Consider the following 22,167-nt stretch of genomic DNA (forward strand, 5'->3'; position numbering starts at 1 on the left):
CCAGTGCAGAGTCTGCTTTGTCTCTGAAGAGCAAGATGTCATCAAGCAGAATATCCATTAATGCTGCTTGCAAGTCACCTGAAAAACCTGTAGATCTCATCCAAGTGTGATGCAGAAGCACCACACTGGTACTGATTGCTCTTCATAATCAGCCAGTAGTGTCCAGCCTAGAGTGGATGACTTATTTTGAATCCTTGACCAGCCTAAATGATATGCACTAAGAGTGAAATTCATCAGGGGCTTTGCAAGATTTCACTAACCATGTCCCAGTGAATCCAAATATCTTCTAAGCAGGTAGCAGCCACTGACTGAACAGAAGGTCAGACTGGTTCCCCAATTGTTTTCATGTTTCGACTCCCTGTCAGGAGCTGTATGGAATGAGTTCTGGTTTAATCTATTTGTAGAGTACTGGACCACAAGGCTCTCAGGCATGGGATGCTGCAAGAGGAAGGTGGGATCTAGTGTGGTAGGTTTATGGTGTCTAGCCACTTGTCTATTTACCATGAGCAAGAGCAAGGTTTGATCCAAGTGCCCATGGGTGTGTCAGTCAAAGTCTCATTGAAAGGAAAGAGTGACTCTGGAGATCGGCGAGGACTGTAGAGGATCAGCTACTACAGTGATTCCCAACCTGTGGCCCGGGGACCCCTGGGGGTAGGCGAAGCCTCCTCACGGGGTCCCTGACTGCTGAGAAAATTAAATAATATTAACAGATTGGGTCCCTAGCTTTCAGAAATGACTCCGTGGGGGGATCCTGGGATTCCAATAATGATTTAGTGGTGGTCCCTCGGTTCCAGTATTGATAAAGTGGGGGTCCCCAGAAGTCAAGAGGTTGGGAACCACTGAGCTAGTAGGTTAGCTGTAACCACAATAAATGGTAGCTGCAAGTCAAGAATTATGGTTGTATGCGGGTTGATTACGGCAAAAGAGGATAATTCTTCTGTTAAGAGGCTGTGGGATTGAGATGGAGGAGTAAGATCTCAACCCTATGTCAGCTGCCAAGCCACTTGCCTCAGTTAGGAGCATAACAAGGTTATTGCCATCATGGCAGTGGGATGCACCATCCTGTTCATTTGTTATCACCTGGATTATGTTTGGAATCAGAGCCTAAAAGACTTCTAACTGCTTGTGAGAGACTCCTGGGCAGTGGTAAAAATGTGTTTGAATCAAAAACAGGTTGGTGTGGCTCTGTCGGAACATGTATAGGATGAGACTTCACTGGAGGTGGATTTGTCTTGGAGTGGGACAAACAATAAGGCCAGTTGGAGATAGTGGGGAGAGGCAGAAACTGGCGTGGGTTGAGGAGTGCGGTTCATAGTCTGAATGGACGTTGGCCCTGGAGTCGGGACAGACCCCCACAGAGCAGACGGTGCCGCGGATGGATCCGCCAATGATAACATGAGTGGGGGCCTCTTCTAAACCGTGGGTCTAAAGGCATTTTAAAAGGAAGTCTGAAGCGTGAAGCAGATATGTACCTTGGCTTCTTTAAAATCTGTCAATTCCAGCGTCACTGACGGACTCAGAAACTCTGGTTTCATTGAGACCAGTTGTGGAACAGGTTCCTCAGACAGAGGGCAGGAGTCACCTTGAGGTCCCTGTGACTTCTCTGAGTTAGGATTGGTGGCACAAAGAAGAATCATACTTAGCCTTCCTGCGTTTCTTCTTGAACTTTAACTTAATTGGGATTTAAAATGAAAGGAGGATTTTAGGCATCTTTCTCTGGTGTTCAGAGACATAGTTTGGCTTTGTGCTCTAGCCTGAGGGTTCATCTGCACTCAGTAATCTCAGATCTTGGACTGATGCTACAACCCTAGACAATGACATAACCTGTGGGGGGGGGGGGGTCAGTCACAGATGTTTGTTTGTAACAGTCCCTACAACGTTTAAATCACTGTAACAAGAATTTTAGAACAAAAACTTTGTCAGAGACAAAGTAAAAGTTTTAGTGTGAGCTCCGGATCACATCTGATGAGGTGTAAAAAAAAGGAATTGACATGAGAGCACAGGAATAGCACATATATGCGGCTCAGACACCACTTCCAGAACCAGTCAAAGGTGATGAACCGCACTAAGCCACCTGCTGACATGCAGAAGCAATGCAGAGAAAAAGCTCACGATCCAGTCTGGCATCTGGGATATGCACAAAGTGAAGAATCCTCACAGTTCACAGTATTCATCAGAAGATTTCAGATTAACTGAGATGGGACTTTCTATGGTAAATATTAGAGAGGATCTTTTGGACCTGCCTTTGGGGGGGGTCTCATTTTCCGGGAGCCCTGGGCAAAAAAAGGGTACATAGGTTTCTATCAGCTCTGTTCCCCATTGAGAGATGCTCTGGCAGGGTTTTCCGCTGGCAATTGAGCCACTGGTGATCTGGATTTGTGGGAAATCTAGGAGAGCGAGAGAAGCCAGGCATAGTTATAGTCAGTCAACACGCTGCTTGCTCTTCCACCGCCACACCCAATGGGGAATGCTGCCTGAGATCCTGGAACTTTAAGGAAATGCACAGGGGTTGTTGATAAATTGGGTTACGCCTGACATCCTTCTGGTGAGAAGCTGACCCCTCCTGTGGGGTGTGCCTCACGGTTGAGATTATTAACCCATAGCTATAAGTACTTAGGAGTGCATATGTTCTCAGATTTGGGGCCAAGCTAGGAGCCTAACTTGGCCCTCTCTTACAGAAAACCTAAGGAAGGTCTCTCAGTCTTGGAATACCCCTCCATGAGTTAATACTCATTGTCGTATCGTAATCCAATATCGTAACCATTCCCAGACTCATATGTTGTCCAGAAGGTGCTCCAGATTGAGTCTGAAAAACCTAGGCTCATGTCTCACAATTTCATATGGAAGCGGAAATCACCATGAATCATGCGAAAAATGCCATCAGTCCATATACAAGGGCATTCTTGATACGGCCGACATCCGGCTGCAATACTGAGCCACTACCAGTTATAAATGATTCACTTGTGACTCTTCATAGCCAGGGGCGATTCAAGCAAAATAAAACTATATGAGGAGACTGCACTGTATTAAAAAATTTAAAAAAAATTAAAAAAAGTTAAAAAACTACAGTTCCCAGTCCGCTGAGTCTCTTTCAGGACCTATCTAGGCTGTCCTACTTTGCAGGTTTAAGGCTTTAAGATGGATGGGATTTCACAGGAAAGCAACAAGCATGGCACCATTGTGCAGGGCACATCGCTAAAGCAGGTGACAATATTAAAGGGATTTGGCAGTTGAGAACTCATTGGCATTTCTAAAATGAGACCTGTGTTTGCTGGCAATATAAAATCATTTGAGATGCTCTCTGAGAAACACCAGCATCATTGCTCCCAATTCTTGAGATACCTACAGCTGTGGCACAAACTAGATTAGCAGCGAGGAGAGGTAAAATTAATCCTGGAGATTATCTCCCTTGTGGCCAAAATAACCATGGAGCCCCTAAATGACCACGGGCCCCCATGGGTTTAAGAATCTCTTACAAAAAAGGCACCTGGCCGATCTGCAGATCATATAGGAATGCAAGATTGGCCCGTTAGAGAATGAGACCCAACAGAGGCCAGAATGCAGACAGGGAAATTTTGTATATGTGCAGCTATTTAACTTCAATGAGGCACAGGCCACTGTGCATCAGTTGGTTGAGGAAATGGTTATCAGACGTTCTCTCTGTTTCTCAAGGTGGGGGACTGGTTTATGTAGTCTGGAGTTGTCTGGTGAGCCATCACTATTGGCAAGAAATCGGCTCACAGTTGGCTGGGATGCTGGGTCAGCCCTGAAGTAGACATTTAACCTAAATTGTGACTCCTGAGTGTTAACTGAATCTGGGAGGGATCAAGATATATCCAAACTCTGTTGGGATTACAGGGATGTGGAATTCCTATTGCCCACCATGCCACCTCAGTTTGGAACCAGCCATACGCAAATCGGTCTTGAACCTGCTCCTCTTGGGAGCAGTCCAGCCCGAATTGCCAGGCCAGACCCTCCCTGAACTGGAACACAAGCAACCTAGGACTGGTTTCATCCTAGTTTGGGTTCTTCAGCCAGGTATAACTTGGTTCCAGTGGCACAGGGAGCCCAGGACCCATGTCTGGAGATACCCGGCACACTTAAGACAGCAAATGCAAAAACAACAAGGTGATGGATGGAATGCTTAAATTAATCTGTCACTGGTGATAGCTCGGGCCGCTCCTAATCAGTTAAATACAGAGAACCCATATCAGAAGGAAGTGTATCACAAGAGTAAACAAAATGTTAAAATGGGTCACAAAATTGACTGCAGATAAGGAATTGGTACATTTAAAGTGGTAAATGAAAAACAGATTAAACTGTAGCACAACGCTATCGCTAAGAGTAATAGTGCCTTGCCACGTGCGGCTTTCATGCCTGGTACTTGAGCCCTGGGCCTCGCACCTGTTTCAGCAAGTCTGCCAAATCGGGTTTATATAATTTACATGTCATTTACTATTGTGACAAACAGAGGTTGCTTGTGCTGTCTGTTCCAGGATTGCCTACAAGTCTAGTCCTTGGCACTTTGGGGGTGGGCAGCTGCCTGCATTTCCCAGGGTGAGTTACTGAAGGCCATGGTAGTCCAATGGCTCGTTTCAACAATGTCTGCAGCATATATGACCTTTGAGTCTTTAAAACAAAAAATTCTGATAAACCGTAAAGTAGATCACGTCAGTCACACTTGCAACTGTTAGTCATGAAGCGACTAGTTGTGTGAGGAGTTATCACATCCCCAGATGTTCACCTGTTCCGATACAAGATTTTCTTAGCAGCACTTAATTTGTTAAAGAATATGTGCCAGTACCAAAGTTTTGCCCAGAAGTCGTTGGTCTGCTTTATTGAAGGTTGGGTGCTGAATACCAAGGCTACACTCTTATTCAACCTCATGCCTCTATAATTCAACAACAGGCACTCCACCACCTCTGTATCTCACTCTTGCAGGTCTTTTTCCATTCCCGTTTCCTCCCTTTGACACTGTTTTTCCGTCTTCCTCCTTCAATCCGCTTCTGTTTTTGTCTCTCTTGCTGGATCAAAGCGTTTTGAGGAAACATAAGTGCAGTTCTCAAAAATAAGAACCTGTAGACCCCCACCTGCAGCCACCAGCTCAAATTAAGCACCGCTTTGAACCTACTACTATATAATTGAAATTCTACCTAACAGAGCTTGACATGCTTCGCCTGATGACTTCAAGGCACTGTACAGACTATAGGATAGAAGTTTAAACCTGTCCATGGCCAAAGATGTTTACTTTGAAACTCCCTTAAGTTGGCTGACATACTACTGTAGCAGACCTGTCTTGCTTATACATGCTCTTCCCCTCCATTCAACTAACGTCATCCCCAACGTGCAATCCTGATACCGTATTTCTTTTTCTACATGTCTGGCGGAGGGAGTTTACTGCACCATCATTAGTTCCTGAGTGGCAGTCACTTTGGGAAACAGTGTGACAAGCGAAGATAGAAAAATTGAAAATAGATAGCATATTACAATTATTATTCAAAGCCACTGTTTAGCTCTATTAGCAATGTACCAAGATCCAAAACATCTGACTAGTAAGATGAAAAGTTGTGCGGATTCTGTAAACAATATGCAAAATTAATACATTTAAGGCAGCCATGAGAATTTGGCTTTGAGTTGTGCAGTTCAGGCAACAGCAGTACAGCCGGTAAGGGAGAAAGGGGCAGCAGAGCAAGGGTGAGGTACCAAAGGGGGGGGGGGAGACACACGTGGGTACAAGTAATGAAACTGCATGAAATGTTATTGGTCTGATCTGGGGTTCACTGGGGCTATTTCAGAAATAGCAGTGTGATGAGGGTTAGCAATTTAGCAGAGGGGTGTGTGGGATCCCTAGGACAGAGTTGGGTGACTAAGGTCCAAACGGGCATGCACTTGCATAATTTGTATGGTGCCAATGTTAGAATGGCAGGCACCACCACCATTACTTTAAGTAACAATGTAACCTGTGCTTCTTTCAATTGGAATGTGTCTGAAAATAGCAAAGGAGAGCGAAATAGTGACGGCCAAGAGTTAACTTTCAAGGTTTTGAGTAAATTCATGGAACTCAAGGACGTGTTTCTGTTTAAGACTTTGGTAAAAAAAAAATCGAAGAGTTGTGTTTTCAATTGAATAAAACACATTGTAAACCTTCCACATTTAATACATTTTCTGCTCACCTTGAAGAATCCAATGATTCCTACACCATACTCCACACAGTACTTGTCCAACAACTCACGGTTCCAGGCATCAAGGTTGACATACTTAAGGATGTTCTCGTAGATGATGAGAGCAAATCGGCCACGGTCTTTGTCCGTGAGGGTGGGCATGTCACCCTTACCAGGAGCGATCTCAGTCCGGTACTTGAAGCGGCTGGATTCAAGAATGGCAACAATTTCTTGACCCAGCTGGGAATAGAGGCTCTCCACAAAGATGAGGACTAGGGGGTCGGTCCGGGATGTATCTACTACCTTCAAGGTTTTCAGGGGAAGCAATCGGGATGGGGTGATCTTGGGTTCATCACAGTCGGGTCCCTGAGCATCCCTGGAGGGTTCCAGTGCCCTGTTCCACCCATACAGGTAATACGCAGAGACAAAGACACTGAGGACACAGAAGGCAAAGAGAAGCAGCAGCACCAACTGAGGACTCACTTGTCTGTAATATCTGCGGACCCTCAAAAGCACAGTCATTGTTGCTTAGTGTACGCTTCTCCTCTGGTCTTCACAACCAAGGACCCAAGGACTTTTGCTCGCGTTGCAAAGACTGTCTCTTCTCCCACGCTCTGAAGTGGTCCCGTTCAAGTCACCATGGCAATTCCATTCACCGTCCTATACAGTGGCAAAAAGACCATGACGCTCGCTTTGGAGAACTCCACCACCAGTGCCAATTTGTCAAGGTGCCCCTGAGGATAGTATACAAGTCACAGCACATCCAAGAAGATAATATGTGTGTTAAAAGTTGGTCATGCATCCTTGTTGTTCAGCATTCTCAGCCTCTGGGTTAAAGATCCAATTAACATTCTGAACTGTAGATAGAGAAAAAACAGGAAACAATTAATAAAGCTGCTTACAGTGCAGTTTAAATAGGCAGTCTACAGATTAATTATTTCAAGCTAAGCAAGGCAAAACACATTTTTGGTAATTTAATACATTTTAAATTTGCTAGAAACGTTTACTCTCCGTCTCACGTGAAAAATTGAGCTTTTATTCGAAGGGTTGTTGATGGCTTGAACTACAACCATACCCTAATCCAAACAAATGTCAAGAAGATAAAAAGTGTTTATATGTTTGCATGCTGTCAGTTTTGAAGTCTCAAGAGATTCTAAAGTGTCTTCACAGCCAGCAACAAAATTACCTTCAGTCACCTCACCCACTCACATGGAGACCACTCCATCGTACACTTCTACATCAACGCACCGCACCCCAGCAAACCCAAACCTACCATCAACCTCAGCCGCAACTGGAACATCATAACAGGTAAAATGGACACACACCCTCAGATTCAACCAGTCTATTCTCACAGGTGATCTACAGAACTATCTATCAAACTTTAACAATTGGATTTCAGACATTCGAGAACTCACGCCCAAGCATGCTGGTACACGAAATACCTAAGAGACTCCAAGCACCATTGCAAACGTCGAGAAAGAAGATAGAGAACCAGCCAAGACAACACCACCAGAGACACCAAAAACCCACACTCAGAAGGTATCACACACAGATCAAAGCAGCCAGAAAGGAAGCCCCCATGGTCAGACTTGAATACTGCTCCAACTCTGGCAAAGAAATATTAAAAATCGTCAAAGAGGTTACTAACCCAACTGCAGCCACCAACACAATCATCCGTTCACAGACCCTCTGCAAAAAAACTTCTGGACTTTTTCAACAGTAAGATACTCAAGATCAACACCAACTTTGCATCCACAACCCACCACAAAGGGCGTAATCATGCAACTCTCCCCAAAACCCACAGTATCATCACTGTCTCCTACGCCACTCAGTTTATCCTCTCCTTCAGTGACTCAAATGCCACCACCATGCCCAACTTGGCCACCTGCATGTGGCCAACTAGATGCGAGAAAACTGCCTCAAACTCAACAAGGACAAAATGAAAATACTGATCTTTGGAAGTAAGATCTCCCCCTGGGACTCCTCCTGGTGGCCACTGGACCTTGGTCACATGCATACCAACTTAGACCATTCCAGAAACCTCGGCATCATCCTTGACAAAGTAATGCTTCATAAGATCTTCAAAAGGCTCCCATGCATAGAAGCCGCACAGTCACCCAGGCCCTCTTCACCAACAGACTAGACTCTAGTAATGCTCCCTACGTCTGCATCTCTGAACAACAACTCCAGACCATCCAAAACAACGCTGCCAGACATCCTAGATGTACCCAAAAGTGCTTGCATCTATCTCTACCTCAATGAGTTACCCTGGCTACCCATCCAGAAACTTTGCAAATTCAAGCTGTTTGCCCACACCTACAAAGCCCTCTACAAAACAGGACCAGCATACCTCAATGACTAACTCCAGCTCGACCAACCCTCTAGACAGCTATACTCCACTTCTCTCTCTCCCTCGCCTTGCGTCTATGCACTCACACTATTCTGCTCCGGAAATGACATGCAGGGACTAATATAAGGGCCACTCCTCCATGCCGATATTGATTGCTTTAGAGACTGTCTGTGCACAAGAAGCAGAACCCCCCCAAATCAAATCTGTAGGCAGTGTTCCAATTATTAGACCTGAAATATTAAAGGATAGAGGCCAACCACAGAACGGGGAGGATCGGTGAGGAATCTAAGAGTAGAGTCCTACCAGAAAGAGGAATACAAAAAGGTAAATAGCTTACTCTTCTGATAGTGATTTCTAGCTGCACACTCCTCAACTTTTGAATAAATACCAAAGCAATACCTAATTGGAGGTGGGTTTATGGATTTACTCAAATCAGAAAGTCCTGCAAGACCAAGAGGACAAAATGTCCCTGTCGGCAAACCTGACCACCTAGGCAACAATGCTTGGTGAAAAAAATGTTCAGGGGGTGGGAGGGCACCCATGTAGCCACCTGGCAAATGTCTAGGCCGGGGATTCAGCTTGCAAACAGTGCTAGCAGCTGTGGTCCTGGTAGAATGGGGATGCAGGCTGCATGTATGCCAATGTGTAGTAGATCGTAATGCAGACCTTGATCCTGTGGAAAATGTTTCCCTTCTGCACTGTCTTAACTTTTTTCACTCCAAGGAACCCCACAAAGAGCTGATCATCTGCCTGGTGTTCGCTGGTAGAATCTATGTAAAAGCTCAGTGCTCTCTTGCAGTCCAAGTGATGGAGTTTCTTCTCCTCCTCAGACAGGAGAGTTAGAGGATTGGAACTAGCAGGATTATGGTCTGTCAGATATGGAACTGTCACACCTTTCGGCAGGAAGAATGTCAGTGTTGGGAGAACCAGTACTTTTGGGGGAAAGGGAAATGTAATGTGATTTGACACAAAGAGCTCACTCACACACCATGCCGAGGTGATGGCAATGAGTCATACAGTCATGATAGTAAGGAGCCGTAAAGGACAGCTGTGAATGTGCTCAAATGGAGTGAACATTAGTGAAGTCAGAACCAGATTTAGGTTCCATTGGGGCATAACAAAAGGAGAAGGGGGAACATTTGCTGCAGCACATTAAAACATTCACACCACAAACAGCTATTTTACAGCCAGGGATGATTTTGCAACATTAAGAAAGCTGTAATGGCCAAAAGATAATCCCAAACTGTGCCACAGCACAGCCTTGCTAGATACGTCACATAAGAAATAATAGAATGTCAGATAACTTTGCTTGGGTGGCTGGATAGGTGTCAACCTGGCGTGTGACACACCAAACCAAAAATCTGTCCCAAGGACAGGCGTATTCAATTTTCATTGAGGAATGCTTGGCTGCCAAGATGACCCCAACCACCTCTGGAGGAAAGTCAAATGAGTTCAGCTGTCTCCACTTAGTCTTCACAAATAAAGGTGGAGATTGTGAAGATGTGGCTGCAGAACCCTACCCTGTTGCTGTGACAGCCATTCCTCCCGGAGGGGCCACCTGAAGGGAGGACAGATGCTCAAGCATAGGCACTCTGGATATCAGACTCTCTGTGCCCAATCTGGGGTTGCTAGGATGACTTGGGTCTGGTCAGCCCTGATCTTCAGAACTTGGGGAAGAGTAGGGTTGGCAGAAAGGTGCCCTGAGCTCCACTCAAGGCAGAACACATCTTGGAGCAAGAGATGCCTGGAAACTCCAACTTACAGAACCACTGACATTGTACCTTCTTACCTGTGGTGAACAGATCCACCCTAGGTTCTTCCAATCTGAGTAACAGACCTTGCGCCACCTCTGGGTGTAGCAGCCATTCGTGGTCCACTAGGTGTCTATGCCTGAGCTTATCTGCCCTGGCATTTAGGAATCCTGCCAGGTGGTTCGCCACCATGAAAATTCCTTGGTGGTCCAAGCATTTCCAGAAGCACAAGGCCTCCTGGCACACGGTACATGACCCCACCTCACCTGTTTGTTGCAGTACTACATGACAGTAGTGTTGTCTGTGAGCACCTATATCAGCCTCCCTTTGACTGAAGGCTTTTAAACACTAAGTGGCTAGCCCTCAGCTCCAGAAGGTTAATGTGAAGCAGAGAACCTGCCAAAGACCAGAGGTCTCTGATCCTACCCCCACCTCTCCCAGGTGGCCGCCCCAGCCCAAAAGTGATGCATCAGTCACCACTGTTAGTTCTGGGTGGGGAATGGTGAGGGGTCTGCCACTGACCAAAGGCAGTCCAGTAATCACAACTGCAGATCATTTGCAGACTCATCCAAAATCTGAACATCGTCGCAGAGGTACCATTGATGTTTGTCCAATTAGTATTTCAGATCCCACTGCAGGACCCGCATATGCCACTTGAAGTTGCTTGACCAGCAGGATGGAGAAGACCATATGTCCAGGCAGCCTCGGAGTCATCCTTAATGAAATTCAGAATTGAGGCTTAAAGATTGAGATCATAGCCTGAATGCCCTGGACTCTTTCCCAGGGGAAAACCATGAAACCAAACCTTGTCCAGAATGGCCCAGATAAAGAGGAGCATCGGAGAAAGAATCAGTGGTGACTTTAGCATGTCGACAGTGAACTCCAAAGATGACAGGAGGTCTGCCATAGTCTAGAAATGGATGACAACTGTCTGGGCAAGCCTGCCTTCAACAGCTAGTCGTCGATATAGGGGGAAATTGGCAACCCTGACCTCAGAGTTTGTGCTGCCATCTCTCTCAAACATCCAAGGAGCATTCACAAAGCCAAATGGAAGAACAGCAAACTGAAAATGTTCCTCTCCCACCAAGACCCGCAGGTAATACCAGTGGGCTGGCAAGACAGGTATAAGGAATAGGAGTCCTGCAGGTCCAACACTACCATCTAGCCTCCAGGGTCAAGGGCAGACAAGAGGAAGGCACCGAGAGGGTGCACATTTAGAATATGCTGAAGACCTTCATCCTTCTTGGGCACCGGAAAATAGTGGAAATAATAGCCACATCTTTCGTCTGTGACTGGCACCCTCTTGACAGCCTCTTTGGCCAAAAGGTTTTGAGCTTTCTGCCACAAAATGAAGAGATGATACTCTGTCAATCGCTGAGGAGATGGTAGGAGGTGTGGTGGAGAAGAGAGAAAAAGTAAGGCATACCCCTTGAAAATAATCTGTAGGGCCCACCTGTCCAATACGATTGCTTGCCAACCCAGTAAGAATCGGTTGATTCTTCTTCCTAGTGGATTCCTCCATCCCAGCAGGGACACACTAAAGAGATTTGTCAGGAAGAGTAGTGTGGGTTGGGGTGGGGTGTCTGGGTGTGTAGGGACTGGAAAAGAAAGCCAGGGTCGACAGGAGCAGGGTAACAGTGATTGGTAATTTGCCTATTGACTGTAGGGACCAAAGCAAAATTTGGCCGAAACCCCCCAAAAGGAGTCTGTCAGTGCATCATTGGAGGGAAGATGGGGCTCTGAAAACATTTGCCCCAGTTGGAGGACTTATGTCAAGACATTTGTTTTCACTTCCAAGGAGGCAAACTGGGAGGTCAAGTACTTCAGCCACTGTACACATTACCACGGCTTAGGAGGCTGATTTTTCTGTGGCTGGTCAATGGGGAGAAAAAAGACCTGTCTCCAGAGGGGTATCAAAGCTACTAGCCTCCTGTAAGTCCTCATATCCATCGTCATCTTGGTGGGGCTGAGAAAACTCATCAACTGAGTCAATCATTATCAGGACTCCTGGTGTTTTTTTTTATTTTTTTTTTTAACACCTGTCCGTCTGTATTTATCTAGATTTTTTTGCCATCTTTTTGCTATTTATCCATATTTAGTGTGTGTTCTACGAATAAATGGAATCGTAAAATGGTATATTTCCACATTTACTTAACTCTTAGACTTACACTCATGCGTTGATGTCTATCGCGTTTTGGCAAATTACAAGTCACATATAACACAGGGGTACAGATTAGTGTTGAACTACCAATATATTTACAATTCAAGGAAATCTCATCCTGTTTTTTAACTCCCCATTCGGTCTATCTGCTCATCTTTTGCCTGGAAATCATAAAAGACAGCATGGAAAGTCTCACAAGAAGCACAATTTTCAGTAATTTTCTGCTTTTAAAAAATAACAGACAGGAAACACACTGTTTATTTCTGTATTTTTCTGTAAAAAAAATAATAAATAAAAAAAAAAAATCAGTAAAAAAGGAAAACTGGGAACCTTAATCATTATCAGAGTCAGTCTTAAATAAGGAATGGAGAGAATGTTGGTGTGGCAAAAGGCCTGGGAAAATCATCTCCACGGTCAGACAAATTGGGGAGGGAGATTGAGAAGGATGGCGTGCCTGTTGAGACAAACGCAAATGGCACAAGAAAGTGGAATACTGCTTCAACTTCTTGTGTTTGACGAAGACTGACCTCTGAGCGGATCCAATGGGAACGGGACCAAGAGCAAAGCTTAGATACAGGGTGGGGCCTGGAGCGGTCCAGTTGCGGATTCTTCTTATGCTTGGTGACACAGTTTCACCTCATGTTCCCAGATTGCCTTCGGGTTCACTGCTGTGCAGTCTATGAAGGCCTTAGAGTCCTTCCTCAAACCCAGGCACCATAGGCAAACCTGATGGGATCTGTCACAGACATTTCTTTGTGACAGTCCATAGAGGTCTTAAAACATGTTATTTGAGGAGATGACATCCCTTGCACAATGTAGGAATGGGGAGGGGGAGTGGTGCGGAGGGAGGGGAAATCGAGGAAAATGCCTGAGACACAAAAGAGAACTCTTGAGGTGCACAAAGAAAGGAACTGACGTCAGCATGCTGGTGTGCGCCATGCTGGTATGGTGTCTAGATTTTCCCCATATGTCACTTCTGTAGCGCACCAGAATTACTGTGGAGCCGCATGGTGCCACCTTCTAGCACACATTTACTACTGAAAAGTTTCTGGCCCCACTATGACACCTCGGGAATATTCAAAAGGTGAGTAATCTACAGCCATATGAAGTCACTACCAGAAATACTTGTTTAAAAACTAAGCACCTCCTTACAAATGATATACTAGTCTTAAGTCAGGAGAAAGGCCCTGTTCCTGTCAAAATGCAGATTTCTGAGACAAAACTCCCCCACTGCTTAAAAATGACTGGACAGAAACCTACTTTAGTGGAATAGGTGATTTGTACAAGGAGCAATAGCTCAATTTGAAGGACTAGCCCTTACACATTGATTTTGCCTCCACTGATGTTGCATTCAGGTGAGCTGGTTTGGAGAGGGGGCAAAAACCCATTCCCTCCTGCAGAATGCAACAATCCTACGGATTAAAGGCTGACTAGTGGTGAGTTCTGGGGAGATTCTCTGTAGGTGACATTCCGTATGTGCTTTGCAGTATTAGATGCTTAGTTCACATATAAGCAATAAAATGTATCTGAATCCAATATGCATTCCCTTTATTTCTGCATTATAATAAACATCTGCATCATGGTTCATTCGCCATACTGTTGTTGTACACCATACCAAACTGCTATATTTTGTTTGGCCCCTTCTCAGGTGATGTTTACCCAGAAAATTCATAGCCATAAACTTAAGTCGCAAACTTATACTACAGTGCACACAAAATCCCCTTATAATGTAAACAAAAGGACTGCAAATAAACCACTCACGATACAATGTAGGAACCCAACTAAACTCCTGTTTGCATGTTCAAATTAGGGTAAGAAGGTACAGAGCCTCAATAGCATTTCTATTATATATGAATGGGAGAATGTAAGCTATACACATACTTATGATATATAAAATGTAATATTCTTATCTGCCGGAGAACTCTGGGTGTAGCTTGGGCTGGCATGGTGTTGTGGTCTAATGATGAAATGTGCATGCAAGGCAACCCTTGTTAAGCTATGCTCTTTAGTGAAGAGATGCTTAATCTACATAAAATGAGATGGGCAAATCAATTTTCAACTTTTTTCAATATAATCTTGTAGCAAAATATACTTATGTTCACATTCAAACGTAGGGCTCATAGTACAATCCTGTAGACAATCCGGAGTGGACGCAAGACTTGTCATATGTTGCAGGGTAAATAGAATATGAGTACAGACAGATTCTGTTCCTGTTGTTAGGGAGAGTCTGACACTTTAAGAGATGCTGGATGCAAGAAACGCAGACTTGCCCAACAGTCAGGCCAAAAATATATTTAAAAATGAATTAGACTAGGGTCATCCACTTACTCGTGCTACAGGATGCCAAAAAGCAAATGGGTAGTTTCAAATTCTCCATCATTGCGGCAAAGCACATAAGAGAGCTGGAACACTGCACATGTCAGAACCGAAGTTGCAGAACATGCAAGGGCGGGTTACTGACCCAAGAGGTAGACCCTTAACTTCAGGAAGCAAACCCAGTGAAAGCCTATTGCTCTGCTCCTAGAGACCTAGATAAGGATTGATAAGCGGATATCATACGATTCTGCTAGCAAGATTTAGAATGTTTAAAGACACATAGGTAGCCTAAAATGTCATAATATGACAAATAAGACTGGGCTACAGGATGCTCAGGCTGCAGAGACATGGTCTGCACCCATGATAAAGAGGGTAGTGATAGACTGACCTTTTAATACTACTCACCAGAGTAGCTTTTGACATATTGCTTGCACCTCGGCAGCTGAGCCACAGGAATAACCAAGCAATCTGCTGCACAGCTGCAAGACCAGACACACACACACACACACACAAAATGGGGTCGTAATAGCGCCACAGATTATTTGCTGGTACACACCTTCTGAGGTGCTATACAAGCAGGCAAGGACTGAATGGCTGGCTTTCCCACAGATTTTCTTAACTTGGAAGCCTCCACGATGGTACAACCGCACAAAAGGGGACTGAGACAAGGAGAGAGAGATTGGTTAAGATGCTGATATTCCCATCTCCAAGCAACATGCGCATGCATGGTTTTACCAACCATCTCTAGCCTTACTCACTGGAGTAACATCCTGTGGAGTGGTCTATTTCTATTTCGGGTCCACAACTCAATATACCTGAGAAGCTATACTTTTCTGTTGACAAACTCGGAGTCCATAATCCTGTACTGTAAAACTTGACTGTCAGTCTTTGAGATTTCAATTAAAAGGCCCAAAGGGCTGAGGTTTTATATCTGCACTAACTGCTGTTACTGCACATACTGGATTTCATAGTTTGGCAGCAATCTTTGTACCCCCACAATGTTTCCAGTAAATTTAGGTAGGTCACATTTGTCGAAATTCAACAGGAGAGAAAATGGAAAATTATTTTTGATGAATGTGCAATCTGATGCAGAATACACTAGTTCATAATGGAATGCCCTTTGTTCTTGAGAATATTCCAATTAGTGTGTATTTACCACACCCTGTAAATATCTCACCACTTTGTAATGGTAGTTACTGGATGTGTTAAATAATCCATTCGATCGAGGGAATTAATAATCCAGGATTAAGCATTCAGTTGAGAAACAGATTATCCAACAAAGTTAGTCACAACCGCCAACTCCAGTAAGTACAACTAATACATAATGTGTCCGTCTGCCTTAGGTGCCACCCAAGCCCCTCAAACCACTGCTTCATATGGTGTCTCGCTTTTCATACAAGCACAACCTTCTTCCAAAAAGTGCATAAGGAGCTGCCTCTTAAAAACTCCTCCCTCAAAAAGACCTCCACGCAGCTTTCCCTGTCAAGGTGCTACAGATAATGAATGAGATGCTCCCAGTTGCCATAGAAACACCATGGAAACCTTTCACTTTGTGGAAGCGCCAAGGAAACTGCGGTGGCAGCTCTGTAAACCAAAAGGAATCCTGACACCAGATGTATGGAATAATGGGAAAAAGGGGTGGGTGCGCCAGAGATGGAAAGAGAGTGCCAACAAGCTAAATATTTTGTATGATCATTCAACAATAGTTTAAACCCTGAGCTGATATGGACACCAGGGATAACAGCAGAGCAAGAGTGTCTCACAGACCAGGCCGAGCCATCGATCAGCAGTGCAAACAAGCGCCCCCCATCCCTCTCTCCGGACAGCAACAGCAAGCCATTATCTCATACACTAACAAGTGGAAGCACGCATGGGAGCGTTCTACTGTAAAATGGTTTGCCTTCCGCCCAACTAAAGAAAAGAAAAAAGGATTGCCAAAGCCAATAGCTCTGACCTATGAGGGCTATTGGCTTTGGCGATGTGTTGTAATCATGCTGTAAAGCAGCACAGATGCTTTGCAGTGCGGCTAAAACTAATTTTTAAAAGGGCTATCGAGTCGCCAGGGCTAACGCAGCTTTTTTAAGTGCATTAGCAGTTGATGGCTCATTGTCTTTTATTATTATTTTAAGCCATGCTGCACAACAGCCAAGCAATTGCTATACTGCCTGGCTATAAATCACTGTCAAAGTCAGTAATGCCCATGCTGTACAGCAGGAACAAAACGCAACAGCAGAGTCAATATTCTCAAAGGCGAGACCTATTGGATTTGCCAGTGCTTTCTAGGTCTCAGCACAACCCACCTGTAATTTTGAGCCAATCATTTAATCTGTCCATGCGTGAAAACGAGAAAAACAAATATTAAATTTGGCCAAAAATCAAGTCACATAAAGAAAGCAACTGCACCAATGGCCATGTTTTAGTGAAAATACATTTGGCAGCAGGTAACATCTATTGTCACACTAAAAGCAGATAACATCTGTGGTTACAATAAACATCGGTTTCAAATGCCACAGATCAGATCTGAACAGTCAGAGGTGGGGGTGGGGTGGCCTAGGCAGACCTTTGTGTGGTCTGTGAGGAAGGAGATGATCCATTTAAGAGCTGTTCCACATATCTATGTCTTGTCAGGGAGTTGGATGAGGACCTGGTGGGAGACTATTGAAAGTCCAAAGAAATGGTCAAGGAGGATGGGGCAGTGGTGTCATACTGGACCATGATAAACCAAATGTTGTGGGCTGGGGCACTGAGAACAGTCTTGTTGCTGTGGTTAGGACTTAATACTGACTGGGATACGTCCTACAGGTGGTTGTCTCTGAGGTATTTTGCTATTCTCTTTTTGAGGAATTTCTCCAAGACCTTCCCTGGGTAGGGAAGCAGTGAAATGGGTGTATGGTTTGCTAATGAAGTTAGATCTTCTATAGGTTTCTTTCAGTAGTGACAAGATGCTTCCAGGCATCCAGGAAGGTAGGAGTGGTGAGCGAGTCACTGAGGTTCAGGGTGAGGATGGTGCAGATGGGCCTGGGACCTTTGCAGAAGTCAAAGTGGGGGCAAGCATCAAATGAATCTCCTAAGTGTATGAAGAGCATGATGGCAATGGTTTCTAAGAGGATGATGCTGGGCAAGTGGTCAAGGTGGTTTTGGGTGTGTTGTCCTGGTAGTGGTGGAAGGGTCACCAAAGTAAAGGAGTCCAGTTGGGGTGCAAAGTTGTCATAGAAAGCACTTATCTTGTTAAGAAAGTAAAGAGCGGGCTGGAAGCTGAGTTTCTGGGGAATGACAGTCACTTAGCAGGTGGCATGAGTTGAATTCCTTCACTATGGAGAAGACTTCCTTTCAGTTATTGGTGGTGTCGGTCTGCTCGGTCAAAGCTAAAAGCTTCGCTGCTTTGAGTTGCTGGCAGTGGTGTCAGAGGACTTATTTGTAGGTTTATTTGTCATCGTCATTGCAGGTGCATCACCAGTGGCACTCCAGCTGTTTTCAATGGTGTCTAATGAGCTGTAGGTGTACCAACCTGCTTGAAGTCTGTTCCTCAAAGTGGTTGTGATTTTGAATGGGGCTAGGGAGTCCGCGTAGGTGATCCAGTAGTTTAAGTTGTTGATGGATTGGACAGAAGTTGTCTTGGTGCATCCTGCAGTGGTTTAGGAGTTCTGCGGTCCAGGTTTCTCTAGAAACTGTGTTCCAGTTGCATCTGCTGGTTTCGGTTGAAAAAAGTCTTTGTGGGTTGTTAAGGTTTATGTCAAAGTAGACAAGGGAGTGGTTGGTCCAGGGAAGATGGTCGGTAGGGTGGGTGGGATCCTTCACTTTTGATCAGGTTTTCCTGGAGGATGGTAATGCTCGGGTCAGTGAGGTCCCTCTGGGGGAAGTTGAGGTCGTTGTAGACAATGAAAGAGCTATATCTGTGGTTGAGGTGGGTTTTAGACAGGTATCGGTGAGGAAGAGTATGTCAGGAAAGAGGCTGTGTAGGAGCTCAGATTTTGGTGAGCGAGCAAGTGTTCAGGAGGGCGTAGGCAGGTATTGTGCATCTCTGTCACGAGATGAGAGACTGACAGTGGGAGCGGGGATTAGAGAGTGGTTGGGAGGGACACAGAAGAAACATTAGGCAGGGCACGACAACACATCTTGGGAGATGGCCAGGGCGGCCAGCCAGGAGCATGGAGAGAGATGTCTGGGACTCAGAATGTGGAGGGCTGTGGCGAGCTAGCTATGCTGGGAGTGAAGACTAGGAGTCCAGGGGCTGGGCTTGCCTTTGGCACGCAGTTGCACGAGTCAGACTGTGGCGACAGGAGGGAGTAGGTCCAGGAGACAGTGAGCAGGGCTGAGTAGAAGCATGCAGCAGGAGAAAGTGGGAGGCTGAGGTAGGAAGAAGCAGGTGAAAGCATGACAACCAGTGGGGAAGGGCGAACCAAGGCAGAAAAAAGGCTGTGGGGTGAGAGAGAGAGTGAAAAGGAGTAAAGGAGAAAAGGATTTTTAAAAAACGCATACAAGGGGGCAGAGTGATAATGTGAAAACAGAGGCACAAAATGAGAAAACAGTGAAAAGCAGCAAAAAGGAAAGCAAACGTGAGAGCGAGTGAAGAGTGGCAAGATTGAAGAAAAAAGAAGGGCAAAAAGGAGCAGAAAAGCAGCAAGTTGCAGCCAAAAGGAGCATGGAAAGGGAGTGCAAAAAGTCAGACGCAAAGGAGCTTTTTTGGCAAAAAGGAGCAATGAAAAGAGCAAGATTACAAAAAAGCACAAAGCGCAAGTGCTGAGAGGCAAAAAGTGGAGAGAGGGAAAAGTGGCAGAGGAGAAAGGGAGCTAGTATAAGAAGCAGGCAGGAAGGGACCCCAGTCAAAGCTAAAGAATGATGTGGGGTCTGAAAGGGCTGGGCTGCCCCAGAGAGCCAAGGCAATCAGGAAAGGGAAGTCAGGCAGGGCTAGGCAACGACTTTTCAATATTACTACAATGTAACACTGCAGCACAAGGAATATTACTACAAAGCGACGCTACAGCATAAAGAATAGGATACAATGTAACAGGGGAGTATTAGGACTATTACTACAATGTAAAGGCGCTGCAGGAGGAATAGGAATACAATGTAATAGTGCAATATTTGTAATGTAACACCATTTGCACGGCTAGTGGATTAGAAATGCATGAAACTGAGGCAATGTTGTGTGAGCTCAGTCTGAGTCGTGAAACTGAAAGGGTAGTGATATACAATTCAGACCCTCCAGCTTTTCGCAATTTAGAAAAATAAACGCAAAATTAGTTGGAAGGGCTAAGCCACACTATTTTTAAGGCATAGGCTGCATTAAAAGCAAATAAACCTTGCTGCCTATTTACACAGTAGCACAGGTCAAAGGAGTATGTTGAAAATATGTTAGCATTGATCCTTGTAAAAAAAGGAAAATGTCACTTACCCAGTGTACATCTGTTCGTGGCATTAGTCGCTGCAGATTCACATGCTGTGCATAGTCCGCCGTCTGGTGTTGGGTCGGAGTGTTACAAGTTGTTTTTCTTCGAAGAAGTCTTTTCGAGTCACGAGTCAGAGGGGGGACTCCTACTTTGGTTCCATTGCGCATGGGCGTCGACTCCATGTTAGATTGTTTTCCCCGCAGAGGGTGAGGTAGGAGTTGTGTATGTTAGTAATAGTGCCCATGCAATGGAATGAATAAGTATGTACAAAATGAAGGTTAAAGTAATATATTTACAAATGTACAAATGTTGAAGATTACTTCCAAACGGCTACAGGCTCCCGGGGAGGCGGGTGGGCGCATGTGAATCTGCAGCGACTAATGCCACGAACAGATGTACACTGGGTAAGTGACATTTTCCGTTCGGTGGCATGTGTAGCTGCAGATACACATGCTGTGCATAGACTAGTAAGCAGTTATCTCACCAAAAGCGGTGGTTCAGCCTGTAGGAGTGGAAGTAGTTTGAAATAAAGTTCTTAGTACAGCTTGACCTACTGTGGCTTGTTGTGCAGATAACACGTCTACACAGTAGTGCTTAGTAAATGTGTGAGGCGTAGACCATGTTGCTGCCTTACATATTTCGTTCATTGGAATATTTCCTAGAAAGGCCATGGTAGCACCTTTCTTTCTGGTTGAGTGTGCCTTTGGTGTAATAGGCAGCCGTCTCTTTGCTTTAAGATAGCAGGTTTGGATGCACCTAACTATCCATCTAGCTATACCTTATTTTGATATTGGATTTCCTGTATGAGGTTTTTGAAATGCAATAAATAGTTGTTTTGTTTTCCTAATTAGTTTTGTTCTGTCAATGTAGTACATTAGTGCTCTTTTGATGTCTAATGTATGTAGTGCTCTTTCAGCTATTGAGTCTGGCTGTGGAAAGAACACTGGCAATTCTACTGTTTGATTTAAGTGGAACGGTGAGATGACCTTTGGTAAGAATTTTGGGTTGGTTCTTAGAACTACCTTATTTTTGTGTATTTGAATAAATGGTTCTTGTATAGTAAATGCCTGAATTTCACTTACTCTTCTTAGAGATGTAATGGCAATGAGAAATGCAACTTTCCACGTTGCATTTCACAAGAATGCATGGGTTCGAAAGGTGGACCCATGAGCCTTGTCAAGACAATGTTGAGGTTCCATGAAGGAACAGGTGGTGTCCTTGGTGGTATTATTCTCTTTAGGCCCTCCATAAACGCTTTACTGACAGGTATTCTAAATAGGAAAGTTGAATGAGTAATCTGCAGGTAAGCAGATATTGCTGCGAGATGTATTTTTATGGAATTAAAAGCTAGATTTGATTTTTGTAGATGTAGTAAATATCCTATTACATCTTTTGGAGATGCATGCAATGGTTGGACTTGATTATTATGGCAGTAACAAACAAATCTTTTCCATTTACTTGCATAGCAGTGTCTAGTGGATGGCCTTCTAGCTTGTTTTATGACCTCCATACATTCTTGTGTGAGGTTCAAGTGTCCAAATTCTAGGATTTCAGGAGCCAAATTGCTAGATTCAGCGATGCTGGGTTTGGATGCCTGATCTGTTGTTTGTGTTGTGTTAACAGATCTGGCCTGTTGGGTAGTTTGACATGAGGTACTACTGACAGGTCTAGTAGTGTGGTATACCAAGGTTGTCTTGCCCATGTTGGTGCTATTAGTAGGAGTTTGAGTTTGTTTTGACTCAATCTGTTTACTAGATATGGAAGGAGATGGAGAGGGGGAAAAGCGTACGCAAATATCCCTGACCAATTCATCCATAGAGCATTGCCTTGAGATTGCCGGTGTGGGTACCTGGATGCGAAGTTTTGGCATTTTGCGTTTTCTTTTGTTGCAAATAGATCTATTTGAGGTGTTCACCAAATTTGGAAGTAAGTGTTCAGGATTTGGGGGTGAATTTCCCATTCGTGGACCTGTTGGTGATCCAGAGAGAGATTGTCTGCTAGCTGGTTCTGGATCCCTGGAATAAACTGTGCTATTAGG

The 22,167-nt window shown here is 44.7% G+C and overlaps 1 protein-coding gene across 1 annotated transcript in view; it reads right to left on the reverse strand.

Moving 5' to 3' along the window:
- NDST1 (N-deacetylase and N-sulfotransferase 1) overlaps window positions 1-22,167 on the reverse strand; it is a 484,786-nt gene that overhangs the window by 379,650 nt on the left and 82,969 nt on the right. The window contains exon 2 of the mRNA XM_069199555.1: window positions 6,174-7,018. Coding sequence (XP_069055656.1) covers window positions 6,174-6,683 — 510 coding nt within the window. The 5' untranslated portion in view covers window positions 6,684-7,018. The remainder of the gene's footprint in view (window positions 1-6,173; window positions 7,019-22,167) is intronic.

The sequence above is a fragment of the Pleurodeles waltl genome, chromosome 7 (genome assembly GCF_031143425.1).
Source record: "Pleurodeles waltl isolate 20211129_DDA chromosome 7, aPleWal1.hap1.20221129, whole genome shotgun sequence".
Classification (NCBI taxonomy): domain Eukaryota; kingdom Metazoa; phylum Chordata; class Amphibia; order Caudata; family Salamandridae; genus Pleurodeles; species Pleurodeles waltl.